The sequence below is a fragment of the Ciconia boyciana genome, chromosome 11, assembly GCF_034638445.1.
Source record: "Ciconia boyciana chromosome 11, ASM3463844v1, whole genome shotgun sequence".
In the NCBI taxonomy this organism is placed as follows: Eukaryota; Metazoa; Chordata; class Aves; order Ciconiiformes; family Ciconiidae; genus Ciconia; species Ciconia boyciana.
The window spans coordinates 8,221,811-8,249,049 of record NC_132944.1 but is presented as its reverse complement, the minus strand read 5'-3'; the positions used below and the strand labels follow the sequence as shown (position 1 = coordinate 8,249,049).

The following is a 27,239-nucleotide window of genomic DNA, read 5'->3' as shown; positions in this document are numbered from 1 at the left end:
TGGTAAGGTGTTAAGCTCCCCAGAGTTTTCCCTGCCAAGATTTCTTCAGCCTCCATCACTTTCATATAGATCTTAACTAAGGGGACAATTCACACTGAAATCTCATCGCGGATTATGACTGACACACCACTACGATATTGCCTGTATTTGTTTTGAGGAAGCAGGAATACTCTTTTCTCATCCTAGTGTTCTCCATCATGGAGTCATAGGTTTTTTTCAGAAATATCAGTGATATAAGGAGGTAGATTATTTTGCAGAATTGAACAAACGTTACAATGTAAATACCTACCTTATGAATGCTGAATATTCAGTATGCTTCAGTTATACATGTTGTGAGAACATCTACCTTGCAATGAAATATTGATACATATTGATATGGTTACTCTACCAGGCAAAATAGAGATTATGTTACCAGACAACTGTATCAAAAATAGAAACCTTCCATCATTACAGAATGCTGAGAATCAGTATGTGAAACAATAAGGCTGCCTGATTCCACCTTTTGTTGATAACTTTAAGGAATAACATCTTAGATAAAATATATAGCTAAATGCTGTTGATAACTGAAGAACATCTCCTTGGTGCTGTCTATGAAGAAAAATCATGGAGACTTCTTTGTAATTTTTCATGGATTGGATATAAGCACTGATGATAATAAATAACTAAGAAAAAAATCAGGCTGGATAAGAAGTGAATGCTATTTAGGTTCATAAGAAAAACTAACGATGTATGTCATTATACATGCTGCAATTTGAATCTTTGAAAATAACACTACAGAAAAAATAGTATCATGTATAGTAAGTATAATGACAATGTCAAAATAATGTAAAAAGTGTTTTCAGGAATGTTCATAGGGGCAGTACCCACCCACCCTGATCAAGACATATTCCAAGAAGACTCCATCCTGTGATGGAAGCTGCATTGCCAGGACTGTTCCAAATGCCCTGGAGTACAAGATCCTCTTCTCCAGCACCACCTTGGGCAGAAGTACATGGGAGTATTGTACTGGCACAGAACAAGGTCAAGGAGGGCAAAAGCTCAGTATTGCAGTACTGCAACACTCTGGTAATACTTAACAGTTCTTGTATCAATTGTCACTGCATACATTCTGATACATTAATGGTATCTTTATATTATCAGTAACAACAATAACCCACTATGCAGCATTCCCAATGGCTAACTTTATCCTAAATAGTCTAGTCTCCCACTGGCTCCTAAATATGTGGGGGAGAGAGAGGGAGAGAGAGGGAGGGAGGGAGAGAGGAATGCCCTTGGAGATGATCTTGGGTGTTCTGCTGACAATGTCTGCCCATTTGCTATGGCTAGAGCTCAGGAGACTTGTATACGTAGGCTAAGTTTAACCTCTGCAAATATTCCTCACTGACTACATCATCAATACAATTATTATATACAGCCAACTAGTAATCGCTAAATACATACTGAGGGAGAAAGAGAATTTTAGTTTGCACTAAAAACGATCTGTTCTCACAAAATTTAAGGAAGTCTTCCATAGACTTTGGCATGCTTTGGTATAAACCTAAGCGGGAGGAGGAGAAAAAAAAAAGATGAGGTAATAGTTACTTAATCAATGTTTTTTTACCTGAATGCGTTGTGGTGAAGCTACAGAGGAGTCTGTGGAAATTATCTGGATACGTTGGGAAGGGCTGGTCATCACTGGAGATTCAGATAGTGAAGTCTGAACAGTCTGCACCTGTACGTAACATACAGAATTTTAATTTATTGTTACAGTAGTGAACACTTCTAAAAATACATATATTTATTAAAGATCAGATGTCCTTATAGCATGGAATCTAAATTTATTGGAAAGGTTACAGTCATTAAACCAACTTGGATTTGTTTTCAATGAATTATCAGAATATTGGCTTTTTTTGGGAACAGAATGAATCTGATAGATGACCAAAACCACAAAACCAAACCACCACCACCCTGCCCCAAATAAATCACTGGATAATTACTATGTGATCCTTGAGCTTACTGAAATGCAGGAATACTTTTTTCAACTTTTGATTATACATTTGCCTCATTTTTTTCTTCTGTAAAAACAAAATACACCATATACACAATAATGTATAATATTAAATATTGCACCTTTTAAGAATTTTAAAGTATTTTATGAACTACTTTTTAAATTTTCAGGTAGCCCAAATTTAGAAAAGCTTTCTCTAGGCCTCTAAATAAAAATGTCCTCAACCCCAGGAACATATATGGGACGAGATACACAGAATCTGCTGGAAGAGAGTACAGAACTCCTGTCTAACCAAACTGGCCTTTAGTTTTTATGTCTCTGACCTTCTTTCAGCTATGAAGCCTCCTGAAAGTGTGGTGTCTATACAGCTCACTTGGAGAAAACAGTGATTTCATTTTTCAAGTAGAAGTAAGAACAACTTTAGCTGTCCAATATTTTTAAGGTAAAAAGTTAAAATTAAGATGGCTGGTTATCTGGATATCTGTGTTTTAGACAGCAGAATAAATTAGAATTCCAGTTGTTCAGTGTGCTCATATCCTCTCCCCCTTCTTATTGTCCCCCAGTTTCTGTTTTTCTAGTTCAGAGTGGTGCAGATTTTTTCTGAATATATTCAGCATGTATTCAGGTGTATTGGTTAATTCTTATTATTCTAGTGAGGATTTCACTAGCATAACAGAGATTAAATCTGGTACTACAACTGAATACTATTGTTTCTTGTTCTATTCCGTATCTTTCTAGAGCACCAAACCATAATGCAAATCTAGTTCTGAATACCTAGAAAAACCTTGGAAAACACCCCTTGCATAGCTATTTTCAGGGCAAAACTGTTAAATGTTAAATTAAACATGCAAGATAACATTGGCTTGGCAGCCTTTATCTTCTGTTTACAGAAGGGATATGGCATTGGCAATGTACATTTACACAAATTCTACAGTTGTGCATATTTAGACTTTGTGCTTGTTCATCCTCAGATTTATTGATGCAACTGTTAGTACTAATTGTTCCTTCTTAATAATTGTAAATGTAGTATAGATGAAGCACTTGTATTCTAGTCCTTACAGTCAGCTCACAGGTAGAAAGGTACTGCTTGCCACTTCCCACAGCCATCCAGTCCCATTTTTATTAAGTTTAGGATATACAGATGCTTATAAAAAGTACCTTATTTAGTATTATTGGTTTTTTTCCAGATATAAACATGAGCTGAAGCTATTATATCAGTCTTTAACACAGAGAAGTATCTGCAGATGTAGATGTCTACATGTATTTTTTTCACTATTGGTACATGCATTTTTGCCATTCTTAGTTTGGAACCTGACCACACCAAAAATTGGGCTTAACTGAACAATATCAAAACAAGGTATATCAAAATTATCCTGGAAGTTCTTGAAGAATTAGGACATGGTTAGTCCTAGATCTCTTTTTGTTTGTTTTCAATAAAGTAGAGGGAGAGCTAAATCATTCTGCTACTTCTAATATAGTAACTTAGAAGAAAATTACATATGCTTATTTGTGCTGTACTCATTACGAAAGCTCTGCTTTTGCGGTGCATTTTACAAGTTACTAGTCCATGACATGGCTCAATGTTTTGACTCTTGTGAGAAAATTCAAAACAAAGGAGATAATTTGGTTCTAAAGCCACACACTGCATATGTTCACCAGTATTTTCAAAAAAGTTGCAAAAATATTTGAACAACACTTAGCGCACATAAGACACTAGTATTTTGGTATAGACTACAGCAACTCCAGAGGTCACATTACTGTCTGCAGTCAACAGCACAACATGGATACTTTTTCAGTCACATTCTTTATTGAAAGTTATTATATAAAATGATGGAAAAACACAATAATCTTTAAAAGACTGCTGACAGCAAATTTTACACATGCAGCATATCTGAATAACAACCATTGTAAATTCTTACAATACAGTATAAATTTATACAGACATTCCATTTCAATTGGAATAAAATACTGCAATGATGTACTCTTTAAAAAGAATGGACAGAATATGGCACTACTGATTTCTTCTACGCTCAGTTTAACCCATAACTACTTATTTGAAAATAACGCATATAGGCCAAAACTCTGTTCTTTGGGAAAATGTTCCACAATGTCAATGACTTAGCAGCCTAGATTTTTACATAAGTCTACCTAATGCTAAATAAATCTTACTTACATTTTAAAACAGATTTTACATTTTGAAAATTTCATAATTTTAAATAATTTTATAGTGTAGATTGTATCATTTACAATACTTGTAAACTGTGATTGTAAACAATAATTTGTGTTTTCATAAATACCCCCTAAGTACACACTTATATTGTCCCACAGAAGCTATAGGACTGTGTTTAGTGTATGACTGCTTATAACAATTGTATTCTATATGGGAATTTGAGAGTATCAAATTAGTGTTTAATATCTGCAGTGACATGTGGCCAAAACCAGGAAGCTCACAAGTTGTTTTTATTAAATCCTCTTGTAAACCATATTGGAATGATTTGTTTATCAAAACCTATATAGCTGGACAACAAGGTAGTGTCAATTTAGTCATTATTAAAGCTTGCATGGAACAATCTTAATTTTGTAAGCTTTCCTGTTTAATATACAAAAAAGTTCATTTGTGATGTAAAGAAAGAAAAAACAGTTTGGATAGCAAGGAAAATTTACTGCAGTCTCTTTGGGGAAGCAAAGGTGTTAAAATACACAGCACTTAATGAAGCCACACAGTTTTACTCTCCTATTGCCTGTACCATAAGTAGTCCCATATACTGTAAAAGTAAAACCTAAATCAAACATACTATCTCTAATTATCTTTAATACACAGGTCACAAAAGTTGCATGATAAATGAGGAAAATATACAGGAGAGATGTAGAAATAGTAGAATCTTCTAATTACTGGATGATACAAGGCATCCAGCAGCAGAAAATGAGATGCCTAGGTGAGAAAAAAAACAAGACTCCCAAAATCAAGACTCTCAGAGGACACATTTGAACAATGATCTCCTTATCTTCCATGCCCAATTATTATCTAAGCTATGCACCCTTTACAAGGTCTAAATTAGAGAAAGAAGATCTTTTAAAACTGTTTTCCAATTCTTTCACCTTCAATTATAGAATCCTTAGCCTTTTTTTGAAGCATCTTTGAACCTTACACCATGATGCACTGCGGGCAGCTTGGAAATAGAGAGAGATCTATTTTTCCATGTTGTTAAAGGATTTATAGCAACTTATAAAAAGAATGCCAGTAACTGGTATGTAGTAAATGCCAGTATGGTAACTGCACTGAAATTCTTCTGTAAACATTTTGGGACTAAACAACCAGTTCTTTTTTCTGAGTTTGTAAAGTACCTGCTGCAGAGGAGTCCTAGCGTACAACACTGGTTCCAGGTACTATGTCAATACGAAAACAGGTGCTTTATGCTTTAAAGCATTTTCTCAGTTTTTATAGAATGGACCACATCCTCATATAAAGGTTATTTTTAATGATCAACTCCAGTCTCCTTTAATATGAGTTATTTCTCATCCTCACTGCATGACTAGTTGGTTATCTTAAGTCTAACAGTGAGCTCTCTATAAAGCTGGGTAAGTTTGAGACCAGCTGCCATTATATGCTGATATGTAATTTTCATGTTTAAATATTCAAGAACATATATTTATTAAACTGAAAACAGACAGTATTTTAGTCTTTTCTTGGCTGAGAAGATAATGGCGCACCAATGGAGAATAATTTGTCTAATACCAATAAATGCTTCAGTGTGCACCTATAATTTATTTTTATACTCTTATTAACATACATACATACTCAGGATGGTGTAGGACTCTGAAATGCAAGATTTTACCTTCTTTTCAGGCTTGCCTACTTAATACCCAGTGGAATAAGAACAGCTTTAAATTTCTGACTGCTACTAAAAATCTCAAGTTTATTTTCCAGACTGAATACACATGCCATTGGTTGACAGCAGAACAACAACCACGGTAAATAAATCAAATGCAAAAAGGGAACATATTTTTTGAAATACACAATTTACAAGAGTGAGGGAAAAAAATCTACCATTTTGTTTAACAGCTAAATTTCTACCTTGAGCATTGTCACACACATACAAAGGATCAGAATGGATAAATATGTGATGCTTTATTATGGTCCTACCCAGTCAACTGCACCAAATTTGACTTCTTCAGTAAAAATAAAAATAATAATAAAAAAATAGTAGTCTGAAAATATGCAACACTAAAAAAGTTCTATCAGAGATTTAACAAGGCTAACTTCAGACAGCTTATATAAATACTATAGGAAAAATTAAACTATCATTAATTAGACTCCAAAATAAATTGAATCAAAGTATTCTGCAAACAAATGGCTTGTAAGTATTTATATCAGGAAGATAATACAGCTTAGCATTATATTAGGTTCACTTACAGGATTAAACATAACATTGACTATTCTAACCTGTTGTTCAGAACAAACTTGACACCATGAAACCTGTATCATGTTTAAAGCAACTGCTTTGGAAGCTGTACATGCAAAAACCTAGTCCTCCAAAGTCAATTATGTTATGTTTCTGTAATTCTAAAATATATTTTAAAAAACTAAATACACTTTAATTTCTTTAAGACTGGAAAGAGTCTTAAATGAGACTTCATCTTCAAGAGATGAGGAAAGAAACAAAGTAGGCCATATATCATAGAAAACTTCAGCACACCACATTTTACAGAGGCTTAATCAACAATCATTTGAAAGTAACCACTAACACTGTGACTTAGACATAGTCAGAAAATAATACAAATAATGTAAAAGATAGCTCGAAACCCCCTAATTTCCCTACACAAAACACATCAAATACACTTATTTTAAGAAACAGGGGAAAAATAATCTGCTTTAATACACTTAGTACTGTTTTCTTCCTGGAGCTCCCTAGCTGTACTCTGTACAGACTCTAGTACTTACAGTGTCAAATTCTTCCTGCAGTCTTATTTACATTTTTCCTCAGCAAACCTCTGAGGGCAAAACAATCCGAGAGAAACGTCGAGGTCACTTTTAGTCAGATCACATATATTTTCATCCAGTCTCCATTACTGAGGATTCCAATCACAGAAAGCAGCCAGTATTGTTTTAAAATGCCCTCTCTGTGACCCTGTTCCTCTGAAGGTCAAGTGCACTATCATTCCCTGTAACCAAGGAAGCAGAATCGACATGTTCCTGCTGTTTTGCCAGCTGCTGAAGGAGTTTGTCTAATAGTAAGATTAATTTCATCTGGGGAAGATAGTCCCAGGTTATCAAACTTCCCCCTCCCTCTGTTCTCAAGCCCCTCAACCTGCTCACTCTCTGTGAACTGTAAATAGCAAAATGAAATCTGAAAAAGAGTTTGCCTGTATCCTGAATTATTTTCAAATCAGCAAAATTGAAAGGAAAATACACCACATTCCCTGTGGAGCATCTTTAGCCTTAAAGTCCATTAAGCTAATGTATTTAAAGTGACACAGGCCTTTCTAAACTAGTCTGGGGCCCTCAAATATGCAGGAGCATAATCAGTCTTAATACACTTAAGAATGCATACTCAAGAAGTTCATGACACATGTGTAATCAATTAGTTTAAACTCCATAACAAAACATTCGTCTAAGGCTGCAGTGAAGGCTGACAAATGGGTGAAAACAGAAAATATTTTTACATTCTTAGAAAGTGGAATTTGTTTGGTTATGGTACATGATGTTTTGGGAAAAATGACCATGTACTTGACAAGTTTTACAACAGTCAACTTGAATGCAGTGGACTTCCACTACAAAGCCTTATGCAACAAATGCATGACTTAGGTATCATTAAGTAGCACTGGTACTTTATTTTAACTTCAAGGACTTCTAATCTTAGCACAGAAATGTGCTCACTATTGAAATTAGGCTCTTTACTTGATAGAAAACACAATTAGCTATTGTACAACTCTCTAAAAATAATATCTATGAATAATTACTGTAACTACAGGAGTGTATTTACAGCATGGATACAACGTTAATGTTAGGTCAACTAATTGTGATCTAGTGTGTGGGAAAGCATTATACCTAAAACATGTGAGAAAACCCAATGAAATTTTAGTTGGATTTTCCTTGTGCTTATTATCTGACCCCACACTTAATAACCTTGTCACTCTAGGCTTTTATTTGTCCAATTCATTCAGGAAAGATGTTTATGATACCTGATTAGCAGCTGTCTTTCCTGGAACAAAAACCAAATCCTGAGTATAATAATGCCTTACCACTACATAACCCTCTGTTCAGAAGTAGACTTCCCAACTCTAACGTCTGGAATAGCTATATTGCAAAGAGAAGGCGGAATCCTTGTAACGCTTAAGCAGAAGTGATATAAAAACACACAGTAAGAAAAAAAAAAAAAGACTAAAAGTTGCTTGTTTTCTGAATCAAAAGACAAGCTAGCAAAGTAATTGAAATTTGAAATAAAATTACTAATGTAGTAATTTTACTAACGTTACTTTACTAATGTTACAAATTACTATCATACTGATGTAGTTAGTAGTACAGTAGTAGTAGTACTACATTAGTAACTACTACTACTAATGTAGTTAACAGCTTTGTCACAACTGCCTAAGTCACCCACAAAATCTCAAAGACTTGAGCAAGACATATAAAATATACGAAATGCATCTTTAACTACGAGTAATGTTAGATTTTTAGGGCCTGATAATTCTTTTTTTGATGGAACTTTCTCAAGTACTATATACTGCATAGAAATATTACAGCTACAAAGGCTTTCACTCTTATTTTTATAGAACATCAACTATGCTACCGTAATAAAAATCCATAGCAAAGCAGAATTAGTATTTTGTAACTTTAGAGTTTCTAATATTTCAAGAGTGACATTCTTACAGAACAATGCTTACAAGAGTATATATTATGTTTAATATACCAGAGGGCCTCTTAAGTTAATGAGAAATTCTGAAATTACTGTACCTAGTCATTTTCACAAGAAAACACTATTCAGAAATTAGTTCAGATACCTATCATTCTACTTAGAGTCTTAGTTTTGTTGTTGTATGTATTTCACTTATTGGAAATGTCATTGTAAGAATGCCTGTGACCTCTCTGGCATATGCTTGCAGAAGACGGGGACCGTATCTTGTACTGGAATTTTTGCTATTGTGCACAGGGATTGTGGAAGTCGATCTGTATCAACTGGAGGGAGGGGAAAAGAGGAAAAAGCAATCAGTATTAAATGTAATTTTAGGACTTAAGAAGACCACATCTCTCAAAGCAGTTATGAGATTCACAGCACTAACCAATCCTATCTGGCACAGATTAAAAACATTTTGTGTTTAAGTACTGTATGATTTCCTTAAAAGTCCATGAGGATGCAACTGGTATTTTCATTTTAGCACTCACATTGCAAGCACTAGTTATACACAGGCAGACTGGGAGAATAAAACAATTTCATGAAGCATGCTAAGTGTACTTCTGGTATACCACTGGAAGATAGAAGCTGAAGACAAGTGGCACAGCAGGGAGAATTGTCTGCTTTGGACCAATTGTCAGAGGACTGCATTCACCTGGGCTCTCAAACCAACAAGTATCACTAGCAATAATTTCATATGCTGAAGTGTATATAAATTAATTAATAATGATTTGCATTAAATGACACAGAGGGTCTGCACAAAGCTCAAGAAATATAAAAATACACTTAGAAAAATACATATCTGCTGTCTTGCTTTTTTCATCATTAAACTAAAACCAAGTATTTGGCAATTAGGTGCATTTTGAAGATTGGCAAAATTAAATTTGGCTTCTTCTGTTTCATTTATTCATCACTGTCATTTTATATACATAAATATATATAAATAATTGTATACTTATACTTATTTTTCCTATTTTTTTTCAGTAAAGTAGTTCACTTTAATTCTACATTTTAGTTGCAATCATATTATATTGAATTTCTGATATATAGGTATGTATAAAATATATGTATATATAAAATCAGTAGTTTGAAGCTAAGCTTCTCTAGACATTTCTTCATTTTTATGTCCTTTGAAATAAATAAGGTTTCTGCATAGCCATATAGTCAAGATGCATACTAATTTACTAAACTGACTTGCCCATAGTGTACATATACATCTATGTGTGTAAGTGTGTTTGTATGAGCATATGTATATATCTAATAAATTTCTCTACTTACTAACCAAATTTGCAATACTTTCTATAGCTTATTTCCCCACAACCACATTGATTATGAAACCAGTATTTGAGAAATGTATTGAAGGAATAATCAGTCGGCCACATAGTGGAGGAATTTTTAAAGCCTCTAAGCTTCTCTAAGTTAAGTAGAAGAACATTTCCTATATTCACGCCAAAAGGCAAAGTAATTGTATTGCTTGAATACACTGGTCAGTTCTCACTAAGCGTAACCAATTCCAGAGATATTATTAATATTATGGAAAAGAGAATATAAATTAAAGTAAGGCATAGTTAAGAAATCACAGACCAAATATGTTCAACTGCACCCAGAAATTAAACTATTTTTTACAAGTTTTTTCTCATAAAAGCTAAAGAATTTCAATGAAAAATATGCTACCAAGTTCTACACCATAAAAAATGCTACATTTCAAACCAAATCAGAAAGACTTATTTTTCTATAGATATTTTTCCTAATGAACAACTTTAGCTATTAAATTAATAATAGGCTTTTATGAAAAATGTATGTATTGCCTGGAAATGTCCAAATATATTTCTTTCACAGATATATCTAAAAAAAAGTTTCAGTGATACTCTTTGGAATTAACTGTCCTGACCACCTAGGCCCTTTGTAGAATGGCAGATAAAATTCAGATCCACCACGGAAGAACTTGTCTGTAGTTTAACTACCCTAACAGGATCCTGGTGCAAGATCTTGTATGAGACATATGAAGGCAAGAGTCAAGGAAGAAGCTGCAATTCTTGGCGTATCTGCATCTTAAAAAAAAATAAAATAAAATAATAAAAAAAAAAAAAAATCACAGACTACGTCTTACATAACACTCCAATACTTGTATTACGCCAGTGGCTATGCCACATCTGGTAACATTCTTGAATTCAGAGGTGCCAAACTGCGTAAGCCATGTAGGATCTCATTACTCCAATATGCACTTTGTGTGAGACACCTCTCAGGCTGATGGTATGTCTAGGTCTTGTGCAATTAACAGTAACTTGAGAAAAGCTGTATTTGAACTAAAAATTTTTTGAGAAGACTCCGCATCAAAACTCCACCTTGAAAATTCATCCAGAAATGAGAAAATGGCCAATGATAATAATAAAATATTAAACATAAATGGCCTTATCTTATAACAAAGCAAAAACTTATTCCATCAGAACAGCAGTGTTTCTACTCTCCTTTTTCAGCACACTGTGCTTCATCTGGACTTAAACCTAAATTGCTGAACTACTTATGATGTAACATGTCAGAAAGATCTGAAGAGGGACAAGAAAATACTTTATGTGACAAAGATATCCAGTATTTTTTCAGTCCCATGTCAAAACATACTTTCAGAAAGGCTCAAGGTTTTGATAGGTTCTTATCAGGGCACTGAGGAAACTGAAAGCAACTGGAATCCTCCAGCAATGCAGTTGGCATAAACGAGATCCCAGTAAGCACAGGGCTCAATAGAGAGTCATCTCCTGTGACTCACTCCCTATAGCTTCTGACAGAGAAAAAAGATGCACTGGGAATAGTTTGTGGCTATCATGGAACCAGAAGGGGACAGTTTTAGCAACTACTAAAAGTTCTTCCTGGTCACATCAGAGCTGATGTTGGAAAGAGGAAATAGCCCTTATTCCTCCCCACAGTGACAGTTCTGTTTAAAAACTTCGCATTAAAAACTGAGGCACTGCTGTGCTGGTTTTGGCTGGGATAGAGTTAATTTTCTTCAGAGTAGCTAGTATGGGGCTATGTTTTGGATTTGTGCTGAAAACAGTGTTGATAATACAGGGATGTTTTTGTTACTGCCAAGCAATGCTTACACAAAGTCAAGGCCTTTTTCTGCTCCTCACCCCACCAGCAAGTAGGCTAGGGGCACAGAAGAAGGTGGGAGGGGACACAGCCAGGACAGCTGACCCCAGCTGACCAAAGGGATATTCCATACCATATGACATCATGCACAGCATATAAAGCTGGGGGAAGAAGAAGGAAGGGGGGGATATTTAGAGTGATGGTGGTTGTCTTCCCAAGTCACCGTTATGGGTGATAGAGCCCTGCTGTCCTGGAGATGGCTGAACACCTGCCTGACGATGGGAAGGAGTGAATGAATTCCTTGTTTTGCTTTCCTTGCGTGCGCGGCTTTTGCTTTACCTATTAAACTGTCTTTATCTCAACCCACGAGTTTTCTCCCTTTTACTCTTCCGATTCTCTCCCGCATCTCAGTGGTGGTGGGGGAGTGAGCGAGCGGCTGGGTGGGGCTTAGTTGCTGGCTGGGGTTAAACCACGACAACTGCACAGGGAATACATCTCCAGTTCATAACCAAATACATTTATCTTAATATGCAAATCAAATCTAAGTTGGTGCTGGGACTGAACCTGGGCCACTGATATATTACACAGTGACAGTAATCAAACACTAATAAATACTCAAATACTAAATAAATATTTGAGAAAAGCAGCATTACTTATTTTTGCATTAAGGCTAAAGTATTTTTTATGCTTTCCAAAAGCTAAATGAGGAGGAATTGCTGAAATTCCCTCTGAATCCTCCAGCTGCTCTCTGTTCTCCAATCTCATGAACTGCAAGTAAAGGCAACTGCAGAAACTAAAAATGGAACTCTCTCACCCAATCTGTTCAGAAATACACAGTTGGAAAAATGCAACAAGCAACACTGCTATAAAGCAGAAGCAAGCAACAGCAGTGAAACCATTTGAAACGATCACAAGGACAGTTTTACAAAGTCCTAAAAATAGAGTAAGTACAAAAATACATGCAATACTGGAGTGCGCTCAGTAACTTCTGTGATACATTCACAGTTTCACAGAAAACAAACCTGATGAACTATTGCTCAAGAAAGAAAAACAACATACGGCCTCCTTGCATGACAGTCTGATTGGGTGCTTGGCATCATAGTTCTCAATAAACCCATGCAGTACATATATGGCAATTATGTTGAAAAAATAATGTACATATAGTTAACTTGACAATATTTGCATTAAGTTATCCTGCTTGCAACTTGTCTCTCATCATTCATAACTTAAAATTCAGTGCATGATTAATGACTCTTTCTCTCCTTCCATTTAATTTTCATTGATGAAAAATATGATATTCTGAAAAAGCCTCTCATTTTTTAAGGCCAGTGCCAAGTTTCATGCTACATTTTCTCTGAGAAACAGTGAGTACAAATACAGAATTTTAGCATACTTCAAGAAAACTAGTAATGTATTTACCTGTATTAAAAACTGTATCTGACTGAAGACACAAATAGCAGGCAGCCAGCCATTCATAAAGAAATGGTTCAATGTTAACATGGTCATAGCATTAATTAATTCTTAATGAGATAATGCTGCTTATAACTGTTTTTCCATGAACAAAGTTCATGGTGTTATGCAGTGGACAGGCATACAATTTAAGGAGGAGCTGAATACTATAAAGAGATGAAGCCCTCTATTTACCCACCGGCCAAGAAGAAATCACAGAGCTTCATACACTCTTGAGATGGAGCGATCTCTCCAGTGGCAAGATACAACCATCACACTATGTTACCACGGTGCATTTCCTGCACGAGGAATTACAAATGTCACATATTTTATGTGCCTTAGATGTGATTATAGCACTCAAGTTCTACCAAAATAGTATAAGGTTTGCCAGTATTTCCATTACAGGTTTTTATTTCCAAGTTTGTTTGGAAGTGTTTTTAAAAAATGCAGCTTGCCAAATTGATACCTGGTATAGCAAACTAGAATGAAAATTCACTTGTCGATTTTCAGTGTGAAATTTTAGAATTTTTTTAAACTGCTCCTTAGATGTTATTTCCAGGATACTCAGTAGGCCATTTTCCACACTATTTAAAAAGAATCAAAATTTTTTAGAAAAAAATTGCTCTAAGTAAGGAATCTCGAATCCATTTCTGAAAACACAATGACACACATATTTCCTTCATGTATAGAGCCTCTTCTTAAACTAAAAATATGTTTTAATATCCAGGTGTAATCTTAGTTCAATAGTTTGGGGGTTTTTTTGACCTAATGTCTGAAAAGTGGCCTTGTCTACAGAGGTCTCTTAGCCTACTTGCCCTCCGTTTTTTATGAAATCCCCTAATTATGTAATCATATGACAAATCATAGTAAATTTGAAGAATATTAAACCAAATAATTTTAAACAGACAAAAGTTCTAGTTTATTTTTTGACCAAACTTTGCATACTGAAGGAGATAAATAGGTTATTTTCTATGGTCATGATCACATGCAGTTTCAGTGTTTATGAGTTGATTTAGACATTTTAGCGGTTGAGCATCCAAGCTTCAGTGAATACACATCAAGACAAGACATCACTTAATATCACTTTAAGTAGATTTGGTGCTCTTTTTCTCATATGTGTAAGCAGAAAATATACAGCCTGATTTAAATTAATCACCCTAAATTCAATATAGTGCATACGTAAAACAGGTAACTTCAAACACTGTTGAGATGACAACTCAAGAGATGAGCAGAACCTTTCATGTCCAAAATGGTCAAGCTAATGATCAAATGACCAGAAGTTTTGTTGTAATAATTTTTTAAACAATCCATAATACAGCCAAGTTTCTCTATAGTTCATGTTGAATTTCCTACTCGCATTCCTAATACGGGGGCCACCAGAATGAAGTAAGGTAAACAAACCACATATTGGTTGCACTGGCTTCTTGTTCATCCCCAAGTGTAAAGCAATACTGTTCTATAAAGATTTTCTGTTCCATTTATGCTTAATTGTAAACAGCAAGGACTCTCTAATATGTTTTTCATTTCAAAAGCTCATATACCAACTGTTGTGATATCATCTGTCACTCACCTCAGCCACCTGCTGAGTCTCCACTACCTGCTGAGCCAGCACCTCCATATTGGTTGCCATGGTGAAGCAAGATCATTAGAGAACCTGTTTGAAAAGATGCCAGCAACTTCCATCAGGCACAAAAGTTAGTTTTCTTCTTATTATTAAAGAAAGCTCTGATATGACTTTTTGATAATTTACCATACTGTTTGACTATCTGACAAATAAGGAAATATGCCATGGATGCATGTGTGTGTGCGCGCGCGCACATATATATACACATATACGCACAGTACCTGCATACTGGAACCATACTGTTCAAAAAGCTGAGGCACATAGTTATTCTTTTACTTTATAAGGCCTCTAATATACTATTTTTACTCTATTATTTAAGCTGCAAAGAAGAGATGTTAATTTCATAAATTAGAACAGACTAATTTGAGTGTCAACTACTGATGCAGTCTGTGTAATTCACAGATCTCCAGGGCACTTTCCTCAACTCAAGGGAAGAGAAACCTTACAGTTAAACTGCTTCTACACTACATGCTGAACAAGGAAGCAGCAATCTAAGAATGCTAGTTTGAGCAAATTTTTATTAAGTCATTCCATCAAACTGCCATGTTCATCCATATTCTTACAGTAATCTTGCACAATAAGGGAAATAAACTGTCACATCTAAAATGCATTTTCTATTATCCAAACTATTTTTTTTCTTATAATGTGATAGTATTATCACTCTGAGGAGAAAATACTGCAGAATTGTTTTATCCTATTGTGAGTGTCTGTACCTTCAACTTTATGGTCTTCAGGATTTAAAAAAAAAAAAAAAAGACAAAGCAAAAAGAAAAAGGACAAAACAAGAAAAAACCCACTTCCAATATATTTTTGATGATCATTACTAGGGCTGTGTTTCTCCAAGGGTAAATTTAATTAAGATTTCAAATTCATGCATTCAGTTTTTAACTGTGATTTGCTCATTACAGAGACAGAGTTCAGACTCTGACCCAGGTGTAGGTAATGAAAAGGCATTCCTGAATGCTGGCCCATTTGATGTTTTATTGAAAACCTTCTGTTGGTACTTGCAAAGCAATCATTTAACATAAAATTAAAACATACTACGAACAATAGCAGAACATGTAACAGAAAAATGCGTGCATGTCTCTAGCACCGCTACCCCCCCTTCAAGTTAAACTTCTACAAAGCTAACGTTGTTGAAAATGTCAAAATTCATTATGTTAAAAAGATTAAATCATATTGTGGTAAATTAAATGTGAAAATTATTTTGTGTATGTCAATGGAAGACTATTCGTAACAATGCATAACCAAAATTGAAACATTCCCTATGGAAATCATATTTATGCTAGTTTGTCATACAGCTTGTCATTTTTATTGAAGTGTTCAACTTGCACAGTAAGCTTATGAACCGTTTCCACCAGACCCATTTAATATTGCAGCTCGTGGATGGTTTCTCAGTTGTTCAGCAATTCCTTTTCAGTGTTTTCTCTTATTTTAAATTCATTTTTTATGTTCAACAAGGAAGATAACCATATGCTTATAACATGCTGTTTTCTTAGTGCTTTAAGATTAAGGAAGCCCTGAAGATGAGATATTTTGTTCATAAGAATACCTTTCTAAGACCCAATGAAGTCTTTGCTGTGGTAAGACTCTGACAAGATCTGCTGCTGGTGTTGTTATCCACCAAGGTTTTTTGTACTTTCAACCTTCCCAAAACAGCAATAAGCTGAAGCTACCTGATCAAATCGAACCAGAAGCCCCAAGACCATACACAGCATGCCAAGTAAGCTCGTTAATGATGTTGACTCCCAGAATGTGACACAAGGCAAAATCAGCTTCCTAACAAAACCCCTGGGCAGCAGAGTTCATAAGGGAAAAAAAATCCCCAAAACAAACCAACAAAAAAGCTGTAACTTAAAAACTGCAAGGAGGCACCTGCAGCACCAGGAAAATATTTTCAGGGTTAATAGGGTGGCAGCCAACTCAGTACGTGTAGATGCACTGCTGCCCAAAATGTGGCATAAAACCATTAATCTCTCCCTAAGTTGCGGTGAAATCTCAGAAGGAAGTAATACACTCAATTTGAGATAATCTATGGGTATGACCCCACTAGGGTGACATGGCAAAAGGCCGAATTCAAGCGTATTGAAATTTGTTCCTTTTTCTTAAGGAAACGGGGTTCTTCATACTGCGTGCTTGACTCAGCCACATGAAGCAGCAGGGCAGCACGCTTCTCCTCAGCGGGAGTCTGGAGGTGACAGGAAAGGCGGGGCTCGCAGGTTAGGCTCTGCCGGGAACCTCTGTTACATTGTCACTGTGGCAGGAAGCCGGCAGGAATCCTTCCAACAATTGATACGACGGAAAATAACGAGGCCAGAGCCCTGGCCAAGACCAGCTCCGACACCTCAGCCCCCCTGCCTGACGGCAGCCTCCTTCCCGCCGCGCTCGCCGCCTGCCCCCATTGGCTGCGGCGCGCTCGCGGCCCGCCGACACAGGGCGCCCCCCGCGCAGCCCGCCACGGAAGAGCCTTCAGGCGACTGCCGCCCCGCGCGCCATGAAACCACACCCCTCCCTCCCGCCTCCCGTTCCAACCAATGACCTCATCGAAGACGCAGCACTCCCACACACGCCACCGATTGGTTGAGGGTACCGCCTGTAAGGCCGGTGGCCCCGCCTCCCGAGTAAGAGGGAAAACACCCGAGGGACGCGACTAAGCACAAGATGGCGGCGCTGGCTGGCGGCCAAGTCCCAGGCGGGGCTGCTGCCGCCGCCATTAGGCCCCCTCCCCCTCCCCTCCGGTATATCCCTATGTCAGGTTATGAGAGGCCCGGGCATGGCAGTAGGGAAGCGGCCGGTAAGATGGCGGCGGTCTCAGCCCCGTATGCAAAGTACCCACCGCCCCCTCCCCTCCGCCCTCCCGGTGGCAAAGGTAAAAGGGTCGGGTTCAAGCCGCCGCCTCCGCCCGCTCAGACTCCATCTTCTCTCTCTCTGTGTCCGTGTCCCGAGCTCGTCATGGCCGCGACCATCGCCCCTGCGACCCCCCGGACAGCAGACTGCTCTCACCGAGACCGGACCGGCTCCGACCTCAGGCGGCCCGCATTCCAGCCCAGCGGCTCCGCAACGGGACTCCCGCACCGGATCGACCCAGCGCCTCACAATGGTTCTCTCTCTCTCTAGGAACTGTAGGCCAGCCTACAGCACGGCTGGCTCTCGCTTACCAGCAAAATACGGGAGCCTTAACATCCCCCCTCCCCTTATACCGAGCGTTACCCCTCCCCTTTGCCGCTCGCGGGGGTGTCCCGAACAGGGCCCCGATGCCACCTCCCCGCGCCCCCTCCCTCTTCCTGGCCCCAACGAAAGAAACCCAACCGGGCCGCCTCAATTTTAAAAAACGATTTTTACCTCAGGAATTGGCGCCAAACGTGCCCTGGCGGTGACCCCGGCCCGGGCCCAGGCGGGCCGGTGTTGGGTGACGGTGCCCAGCGGCGGCCCTCCCTCCCCCCGTGAGGGCGGCGGCGGTGAGGGGACTAACGGGGTCCGCGGAGGGGAAGGGGGGGGCCGGGTCTGTATTACGGGGCCGCGCGGGGGGTGGTGTTTTGTTTTGTGTGCCGTGCCCCTGTGAAAGGTCAGAGTTCGTGACCCCGCCCGCCGCTGCCGCCGCCCGAGAGCGTGTCCCCGCTTCCTCTTCCCGGCACCAGGCCGGCCGCGGCCCCCTCCATCCCCCTCGCGGGGCGGGGCTGGGGACGGCGGCGGCGGGGGAGGGGCTACCTGAGCCGCTCCGAGCCTTCGCGCCAACGCTCCAGCGGGCAGCGCCGGCCGCGGGCCCGCTCCGGTGGCGTCCCCTGCACACGTGTGGCGGCTCCGGGCCCGGAGGCCTGTGCTGTGCTCCCGTTGCGCCCCGGCGGTAGAGGGCGCTGGGCAGGCACCTGAGCCTAGAAGATCCCGGCTTTTGCCCAGGCTCCCTCTTGGGAAGTTGCGAGGGGAAGACGCTGCCCCGGTTCAAAGGCAGCCCGTTGTAACCCTCGCTTGTGAGGCTCCTCTGTAGCCTGCGGCTTGAATTAATTGTTCGGAGGCGGTTATTATGTGCACGGGTGGGTGTTGGTGTTCCACGTACGTCTTGGTTCTTGCTAAAGATGTCGAGTCAAAGGTAGGCTTGCAGTTGATGCTGGCTTTCACAAAGGCCACCGCCAGACTGTCCCGAGACTTTATTTCATTTTGTAAAGTTGGTGTCATTGATGAGGGTTTTCCCAGTAGAGGTGGCTGTAAGTGAGGCTTGTTCTGCCTCCAGATGTGCGATTGTAGGCATGAGCCAGATTTGGGTGCAGCTGAGGTGGTTTAAGAGCTTACCACCTTTCAGTACTTGTCATCTCTTTCTGAGGCTATCATATGTTGACTCGTGATCCCAGTTCACTGTCATAACTGTGTGTAGCTATTTCTTAACCTACCCCTATCAAAATGATCTTAGTTTCTCTTAAGTCTAGTAAGTTTCTCTTAAGTCTAGTAATTTTGACAAAAGCTTATTTAAGGAGTGGTCAGATGAACAGTAAAACTGGAAGATGTGAAGTGATAGGAACTCCTGAAAGGAAATGTATGGACGAGATAGCAGCTGAAGGCAATAATCACTTAAAGAGGAGGTGCTGTTGTCTGAATAGTTACATGGTCAGCACCCTGATTTTTTTGTTTGTTTTTTTTGTTTGGTTGGTTGTTTTTTTGGTTTTTTTAGAACTGGCTATTTGGGACAAGGATGTGAAAAATGAAGAACTACGCCTATGAATTACAGCCTTACTGTCACAAAATGAGTTAATAACATTAAGGCACATGATATACAGATGTGTTTGCAATACATAAATAAAGGAAAATGTTTCAAAAAATCTTGGGTGTTTGTTCACTATTGTAATGTTAAATATATGAAGAATTTTCAAATTCTCAAGATATGGACATGCACATACCTTCAAAAGCAGATTTAGGTTTTTTTAACTTCATAAAACATACTATTAAAGTGTAAATACATTTTTGTAACACAGGTACCTTTAAGGATTTTCAAAATTCTCATAATAGCCTTACTGTAGAAGTAGGTTAGATGTTAGGGCAGGAATGTGTTTCCCTTGTTATAAATCAAGGATAATGATGTATGGAGCAGCATCTTCAAGCACAGCATGTTTTTTAAATAGAGGATTTGGCAAAAAAGCCCACCTTTTTTAAAGTGAAATAAACTAAGGGAATAAATTGCTGTTAGTCTGGCTTTAAACTGTGAGATGTGCATCTGTTAGATCATGGTTGTAAGCAAAGTTAAACTGAATCTTTAGTTTTGTCCTTTATTTGCTATCCTAAAATGTTTTCATCAGAATCATAATCAACTTTTATCTTTTAATTACTTTTTTCACACCAGCTGTGTTCATGATTAGGTAGAAAAGTATTTCAGTCTTGTGGTCAGAGGATTCTCTGACAAGACCTAGTATTTCTTGCCAATGGTTATGTTCAGTTGTGCACTCTTCAGTGATGGGTTGTTACTTGCTGAATAAACCAGGGAATAAACCACCATGAATAAAGAAGCTTCTGATTTTTAGAGTTATCTTTATGAGCAGGAACTTAAGAATATATGGAATGGGAAAGAAGTAGGCTAGGATGCTCTCAGTTAAATTTCTGCTTTACATAGAAATCTCTATAGTGATGATTATTTTGAGCTCTTCAGGGAAATAGTGTGTTATTTTTCCTTGATAATAAAATATATTTTAAATTAATTTGCTTCTGCTCACTAGCAAATTGTCTTGCCCACACCTCTTAAAAGGGAGGTCCAGCCTTTCTGTGGCTTTTGACTGCTAACCTGTTCCTTTCTACTTTTCTGATCTCTGACTTATCATTGTTTGGAGTGGATTGAAATTTTGAGCTTTTCAGCTGATGCATAGAGAACGCCAGGACTTTTCAAGGACTCCCAATAACAACTTCCCTAGGTGTTTGTGTTTTGGCATTTGTTCACTTTTCTGTAGTAGTTGTTCTGTAATTGCTTACCAGGTAAGTCATTTTCCCACAAGTCTTCTCAACCCTTTTCACTATTCCATGTTTAAAAGTGTGCAAGAGTGTGCTGGGGGGGGGTGGTGTTTGCTTTTTTTAATTGGTTTGGGCAAAGGTACATTAGATATAATGACAAAGCTTTGTCAGTGGTCTTAGTGCCTGAGAGAATTTACCAATTGGCTTAGAACTGATAAATTAGAGGGACAGACTATAGTGCAGCTTATTTACTCCATTTATTCTGTTTTATAGTGACTGTGTATAGTCACTGTGTCAAAGACAACCTTTTGACATAGGTTGTCTTTCTTCTAGTTTTAGGTATTGAAAACTAATGTGATTCTGCACTCTGGGGCTCAGAGGCACTGCAGTAATAACGATGTATACCCTGTGCCCTTCTGCTGAATGACAGGCAGTCAGGTGGCCTAGCTAGGAAGGTTGCTTTCCTTGCCTGTGTAATTACTGCTATTATTTCTTGGCCTTTTAAAGTGTTCTGCCCCTAGTGTTGTGTTTAAGAATGTGCCTCTCACTTGTCACTACATTTTTTTTTTAATGTATGAACAGAATTCTCATTACAGTAAGTTTGAGATTTGTCTGAGGAAAGACTGGAGGTACAAACGTGTATGTCTGAAGGCCCTAAAAGTCCTGTCAAAGATCCTTATGTAAACCTGTACAATTAAAGATCTGCAATATCCTTTCAATATGTATTAATAATCTTTGATAGCTCAAGGGAAAATGAAAACACTTGCTTCCATAAACTGGTAGTTTAGTTTCTGAAAGGTTTTCTTGATAATACAGTATATATTGGCAACCAAATGTATGTGTACTTGTGAAAGGATTGCTGTGGCATAATGGAGTAGCAGTACAGAAAAGACCGGCAATTACTGGGATGCTATGCCCATAAAGTAGGTGTCTGCTGATGATAATTTCCAAGGGTGTTGGATGTGTACCTGAGTGTACAGCCTGCTTCAGCAGGGCTCCCTCTTCTAGAGTTTTGTGCATTGTGAGAATTTTGCGATGGGAGGATGTTGCACTGAAGGTTTCTCGCTTTGGAGCCTAACTGATCTAGTGGCCAAGAGGAAGGGTGTGTTTGTTTACATCATTGTGCTTTTAAGCATACACATTTTATATCTTGGTTAAAGCCTAAGGTCTGAGATACTTTGAGAAGGAGGATATTGCACTCAGACCAGTGGTCTAGTCTGTTAAAGCAAAATTCTGTATAGTTTTGAATGTTGCCGGTAGTTCTGTATTGTTTTGAATGTTGCCAATGACTGAATCGGTTACTGACATTGCTGGAAGGCAACATACACAGAAATGCTTTAAAGGTGTTTTTTTCCTCTGAGTGGTACTGGAAATGAAAATGCAGTAATGAGAATTGTATATCCTATTAAGCAAAGCCTACAGATACCCTATTCAATGTTTTGCACAGTAATTTGAAAATAAACCAAGTAAGATTGCTTAGTGTTATCTTGTAAAAATGTTCCAAGGTATACATTGGTAGTTGTGAAGATTCTGAGGGTGGGAGAGAAGTGATCATAAGTTAAAACTACATGCTTTCATAGTATTATGACTTTATAGAAATAAAAATATTGGTATTTCATAACTTCTGAGTGTGTGATTTAGTGTTTCTTGTGTTTAAAAATACTGAACAAATTCCGAGTTCTCTTGTGTAGTGTTGTACTAAACTCTAACTACTTGAAATTTTGGAAATGTTAAATTTGCAGCTCACAATTAACTGGTTGTGATAGTGACAGGCTGTTATTTTTTTTAATTATTTTTTTTGGGATGCTTCTAGAAGTAGCTGACACATACTGCCTGTGCTCTAGTGAGACAAATGTCTTGCCTGTGGGCTTATTTAAAGTTAGTTAATAGCTGAGAAACACCATGACTCCAAAATTCTATGTGATACACCAAATTAAAGATAACAGTGATACATCCTTTAGTGTCCCTTCCAGTTGCTGTCCATCTTCTTTAATTCCCTTTTCACAAATTCCTCTTGTTCCACTTACCGACAAGTCTTTGACTGAAAGGAAGAACGGAAAATGCTAAAGCCAGAGATGAATTGCCGCTTTCCCCTTCTCTGCTTCCTGCTTGGCAAGTTGAGGAAAGCTTTAGAGGACAGGAGGAGTTGTCTCCTTGTTCTTCCTTGTTTCTGCCACCAAGAGAAGGTCTTGCAGCAGTTTTACTCTGAGCTCTGGTGCGGAGTGGAGCATGCTGTGCAGCTCCACCGTGCTCACTGAGGTTGGCAACAGAAAGGGCAGTGAAGGAAGCTGCATCACGATTGTGACAAATTTTGCTGCAGTTCTTGCGATAACTTCAGTGAAATATAGAACTATACTGCATGCCCTTAACTTATTTAATAAGCAATATTGTATTAGATAATGCTAAAATTTGCTAAATTTATATACACAGACTTCTAAAAGAGCATTAGTAAAAAGTGCTTGTATAGGCCCTTTTTGGCTTTAGCTATGACTAGAGAAAAATAAAATCAACAGAAGATGCTGGAGGTGAAAAAGATCAAAGAGAGCTGAGGTACTCTACAAGTAAAGGTTACTAACTATACTGGCAGCAAAGAAAAGAATTAAATATGTCTACCATACTGTGGTGAGCTGACCTTGGACTGCAGCCAGATGCCGACCCAGCCGCTCACTTTCCCCTCCTTAACAGGGCAGGGGAGAAAATAGGATGAAAAAGCTCGTAGGTCAGGATAAAGACAGAGAGATCACTTGCCAGTTACTATCATGGGCAAAACAGACTTGACTTGGGGAAAATTAATTTAACTAATTGCCAGTTAAAGTAGATTTGGATGGTGAGAAAGCCAACAATTAAAACGCCATCTTCCCCTGCCACCCCTTTCTGCCAGGCTCGGTGTCACTCCTTCCCTCCCGACTCCTCTACCTTCCCTCTCCCCTCCAGCGCTCGCAGCGGTGCGTGGGGGATGGGCCCCTCAGTGCACACCAGCTCCTCTCTGCCCCTTCTTCCTCCTCACGCCTTTCCCCTGCTCCAGCGTGGGCTCCTCTCCACGGGCCGTGGTTCTTGTTGGGAAGTATTCAACTGCTCCCAGCCATAGTTCAGAAAGGATTTCAGTGGTGGTCTTTTTTAAACTACTCTGCTGATAACAAGAACCTTTTAGCTCCTCCCTTTTGTGGGATAGTTACCTCAGAAGGAAAAATGCTCTGCAAGGCTGCCATACAAGAAGAGGAGGGAAGAGGCCCCGTGGAAGTTGCTCCTCGCCCAGGAGAACAGATTGAATTCAGCATAGACCAGAGGTGAGATGGGAGATGTGCACGCTTACAGGGAGGGAAGGATGTTTTACATGTGGAAGGAGAGAACCGTTGCAATGCAAAGGTGGGCTGTAAGAGTACCTATGGCATAGGCCAAAAACCCTCTCTCTGGTCGTGGTGGTGGTGTTGGCAGTAAAAGCACGTAATGGACTAAGAGGGGGTCAAAAGTCAGGGCAGGCCAAGAAGTACAAAATAAAAGCAGGATTTAAGGTTATTCATGTGTTTTAAAGGGTTGGGATTGACAGTATTGTAGAGCTCTTTTTTTTTATTATTATTTTAAGGTGTCATTTCAAGTGCTTAAAATTTTCATAGAATTTTCCTGAAACTTTTGAGGTAAATTTTAAGAGCAAAGCTGATACCTAGCATGAAAGAATTCAACAGTTATAAGTGACTGAGAAAGTTTTAACAGTATAAACTGTTTGGTCTGGTTAATGTCACATTCAGTTTAAATCTCTCTTTTAAGTGTTAGTAGATTATTTTTGAAGTACAAGTCCTTGTGCGTTGTGTTCAGGTTCGTACCTGGCTGGGCAGTGCTGAGGGAAGCTAGTGACCCCCATCCTGTGGGGTTTTTTGCCCTCATTTCTCTGTACTTGTCTCTTAGCAAAAGTGAGCTTGCTGTCTACTCTAGGCTTTGTTGACTGCAGAAAAATCTCACTTCAACCTGAGTTCTGAATAGTTTTACTGGTTTATTTGGAAATGCAGTTATTTAGCTAATGATGTGCTGTTTTATTCTGGAAGGAGGGAGGAGTGATTCCTTGTGCTCATGATGCTCAGGTGGTGGTCAGAATTAAAGTATTGCTTGTGCAGTGAGGACTGTTCCAGTGAGTAAAAGGTACATCTTAAAAAAAGTCTCTATATCTTATCTATGTTATTTGTTGTTATCTCCAGAATGTGCAAGGACAAAGATGCAATGCTGTCTGGGTACAATCTGTGGCATTTGCCTTTGAACTTCTCGCTAGCGAACCTGAGTGTTAAGTGCAGTCAGATTTAGTTTAAATTAATAGAGGACATGCTGTCCACTGAGACAGTACACTACAAGGATATTGAGAACACTAGAGAATGCAGTGACTTCCCTCCATCCTGAAATGCCATGGTTGTAGTCCACTGGACTTGCTGATTCTTCAGGAGCTTGAGTAGCAGTTGCTGTTTTCCACCATCTAACTGACAACATCAGAGCTCACCTGATCCCTTTGTCTTGTGCACCAAGCCGTTTGATGGCCCTCCTTTTGGTACTGAGGTCATTGCATAGTTGATATTGTGTGCACATTCAGACATGTACGTGGCCATGGTCTTTTTATTTGATACCGGGTTATAGCTTTGCGAAAGTACAAGTGGACTGACCTTTTTTTAAATCGAGTTTGTCCTCTAAAAATATTTGAGACAAAGGCAGGCAATTATGTGGTAGAGCAGAGATTTATTTCATTCTAATGAACATGCACAGCAGATTCAAGATTTCTGAGGCAAAATACAAATTGATAACAATCCAAAGTTGGATTAAGGTTTCCTTTAATGTGCTTAAATGCTTTCAGAATTACTCTTTCTCACCACTGTAGCAAAAAATATATAATTGGGCACTGAAATGCAACGTTAGGAATCTGAACCAAGTGCTGTGAAAGCTGATGGATTTAGCAGACTTCATATGTATGGTTTGGGTTTTTTTTTTCTGATTTACATCATCTTGTGTTAATGACTGGGTATTTTTTTTTTGAGATCTTGCTCAGCAGTGAAGTCCCACACTGACTGCAGCTCTGTTAGGCCTGCCAGCATGCTGCGGTTGGTTTTGGACTGATTAGAAGAAAGGCAAAAAGTTCTAGAAGGCATGCAGGAATATAGAAAGTATAATGTACCTGACACCTCAGTGTAGTCTGGGAGAGTGTATGGTTCATATCCAGGTAAAGTCTAGTGGCTGTGTAGCCTTGCTGTACTTCTTTTGTTGTGCGCTCTGCTGCTTATGAGATTTGTATTTCTGATTGTAGGAGATAAAACTTGTTGATCCAATAATTCATTGGTGTTTATCATGTAGTGGCTGTACTTTTAAGAGAAATTTTGCAGAGAATAAGCTAGAAAGAGTTTTTGATTTTATTTAATAAATGTCATATAGGGAAGTTTATTTTTATTCATTAATATTTGTAAAAAGCAGTTTTAAGAACGATATGCAACTGCTATACATTGAAGACTCTGAAAGCAAGAGTAGTGCAAAATCCTAACCCTGCCCCAAAATTCACCTAAAATGACCTCTCAGTATGACATACTCTATTACTGCAGGACCTCACTGCTTTCTAAGAGCTGTCAGTATGAAAGTCATTACTGAAGGTAATTCCAGTTCCTCTGGTGCTTTAAGATCACATTTGTCTGCTGGCAAGTACTACAGTTAATAATGTGGCATATAGTATGTGAAATGAAAATATAGACAACTACTAGGCAGTTTAAACTGTCCTACAGTTTCTTTTAACTTAGAGGAGCGAGGAAAGGACATAAAAATGTAGTACTACAAGTAAAAAGATGAAAAACATCAGAGCATGTTCATGTAAAATGTATTCCATGCCTTTCCAAACCATATAGATTAGAAACAAGCTGCAACACTTCTCTGGGGAAAAAAGGTATTAAAATAATCAAAAGAATGTAAAAACTTCGATATAAAGAAAGGATGGCAAAGAATGACAATGCTGTTTCATGGGCACTTTAAAGGTTTCCTGGTGTTTGTTGTTATTTTGTGAAAAAGGAAGACATTCAGAATATTTGTGAAACAGTTTTTTAGGAAAGGTCAATTTTTTAAAAAATTTATTTTACTTGTGTCTCTCTGAAAGGGATTGTAAACCTGCCCCAGAGTCTAGAAACTTTCTTGTCAAAACTTGATCAAAAGTGGTGTCTCAGTGTTATCCAGACTGAAGTATCTCACTGTTTTTAATACATAGAAGTTTGTATGTTATGTGCCCAAGTAACTTGTGAAGTTAGACTACTGTTTTAAGTGT

The 27,239-nt window shown here is 38.4% G+C and overlaps 1 protein-coding gene across 7 annotated transcripts in view; it reads right to left on the bottom strand.

Moving 5' to 3' along the window:
• Positions 1-18,514, bottom strand: part of NR2C2 (nuclear receptor subfamily 2 group C member 2) — a 50,547-nt gene extending 32,033 nt beyond the window's left edge. For 3 of the 7 annotated variants that reach the window (XR_012044593.1, XM_072876051.1, XM_072876053.1), the window contains exons 1-3: positions 18,380-18,514; positions 14,984-15,067; positions 1,601-1,711 (exon numbers count right to left, since the gene is read on the bottom strand). Coding sequence is in view for 2 of the 7 variants with exons in the window: in XM_072876051.1 (XP_072732152.1) it covers positions 1,601-1,711; positions 14,984-15,043 (171 nt within the window). In the remaining 5 variants the exon portion in view is untranslated. Of the gene's footprint in view, positions 1-1,600; positions 1,712-13,612; positions 13,713-14,983; positions 15,068-18,040; positions 18,181-18,379 lie in introns of those variants that run through there. The other 4 variants (XR_012044595.1, XR_012044594.1, XR_012044596.1 and 1 more) reach the window with 4 other exon arrangements.
• Between the last annotated feature and the right edge of the window lie 8,725 nt (positions 18,515-27,239).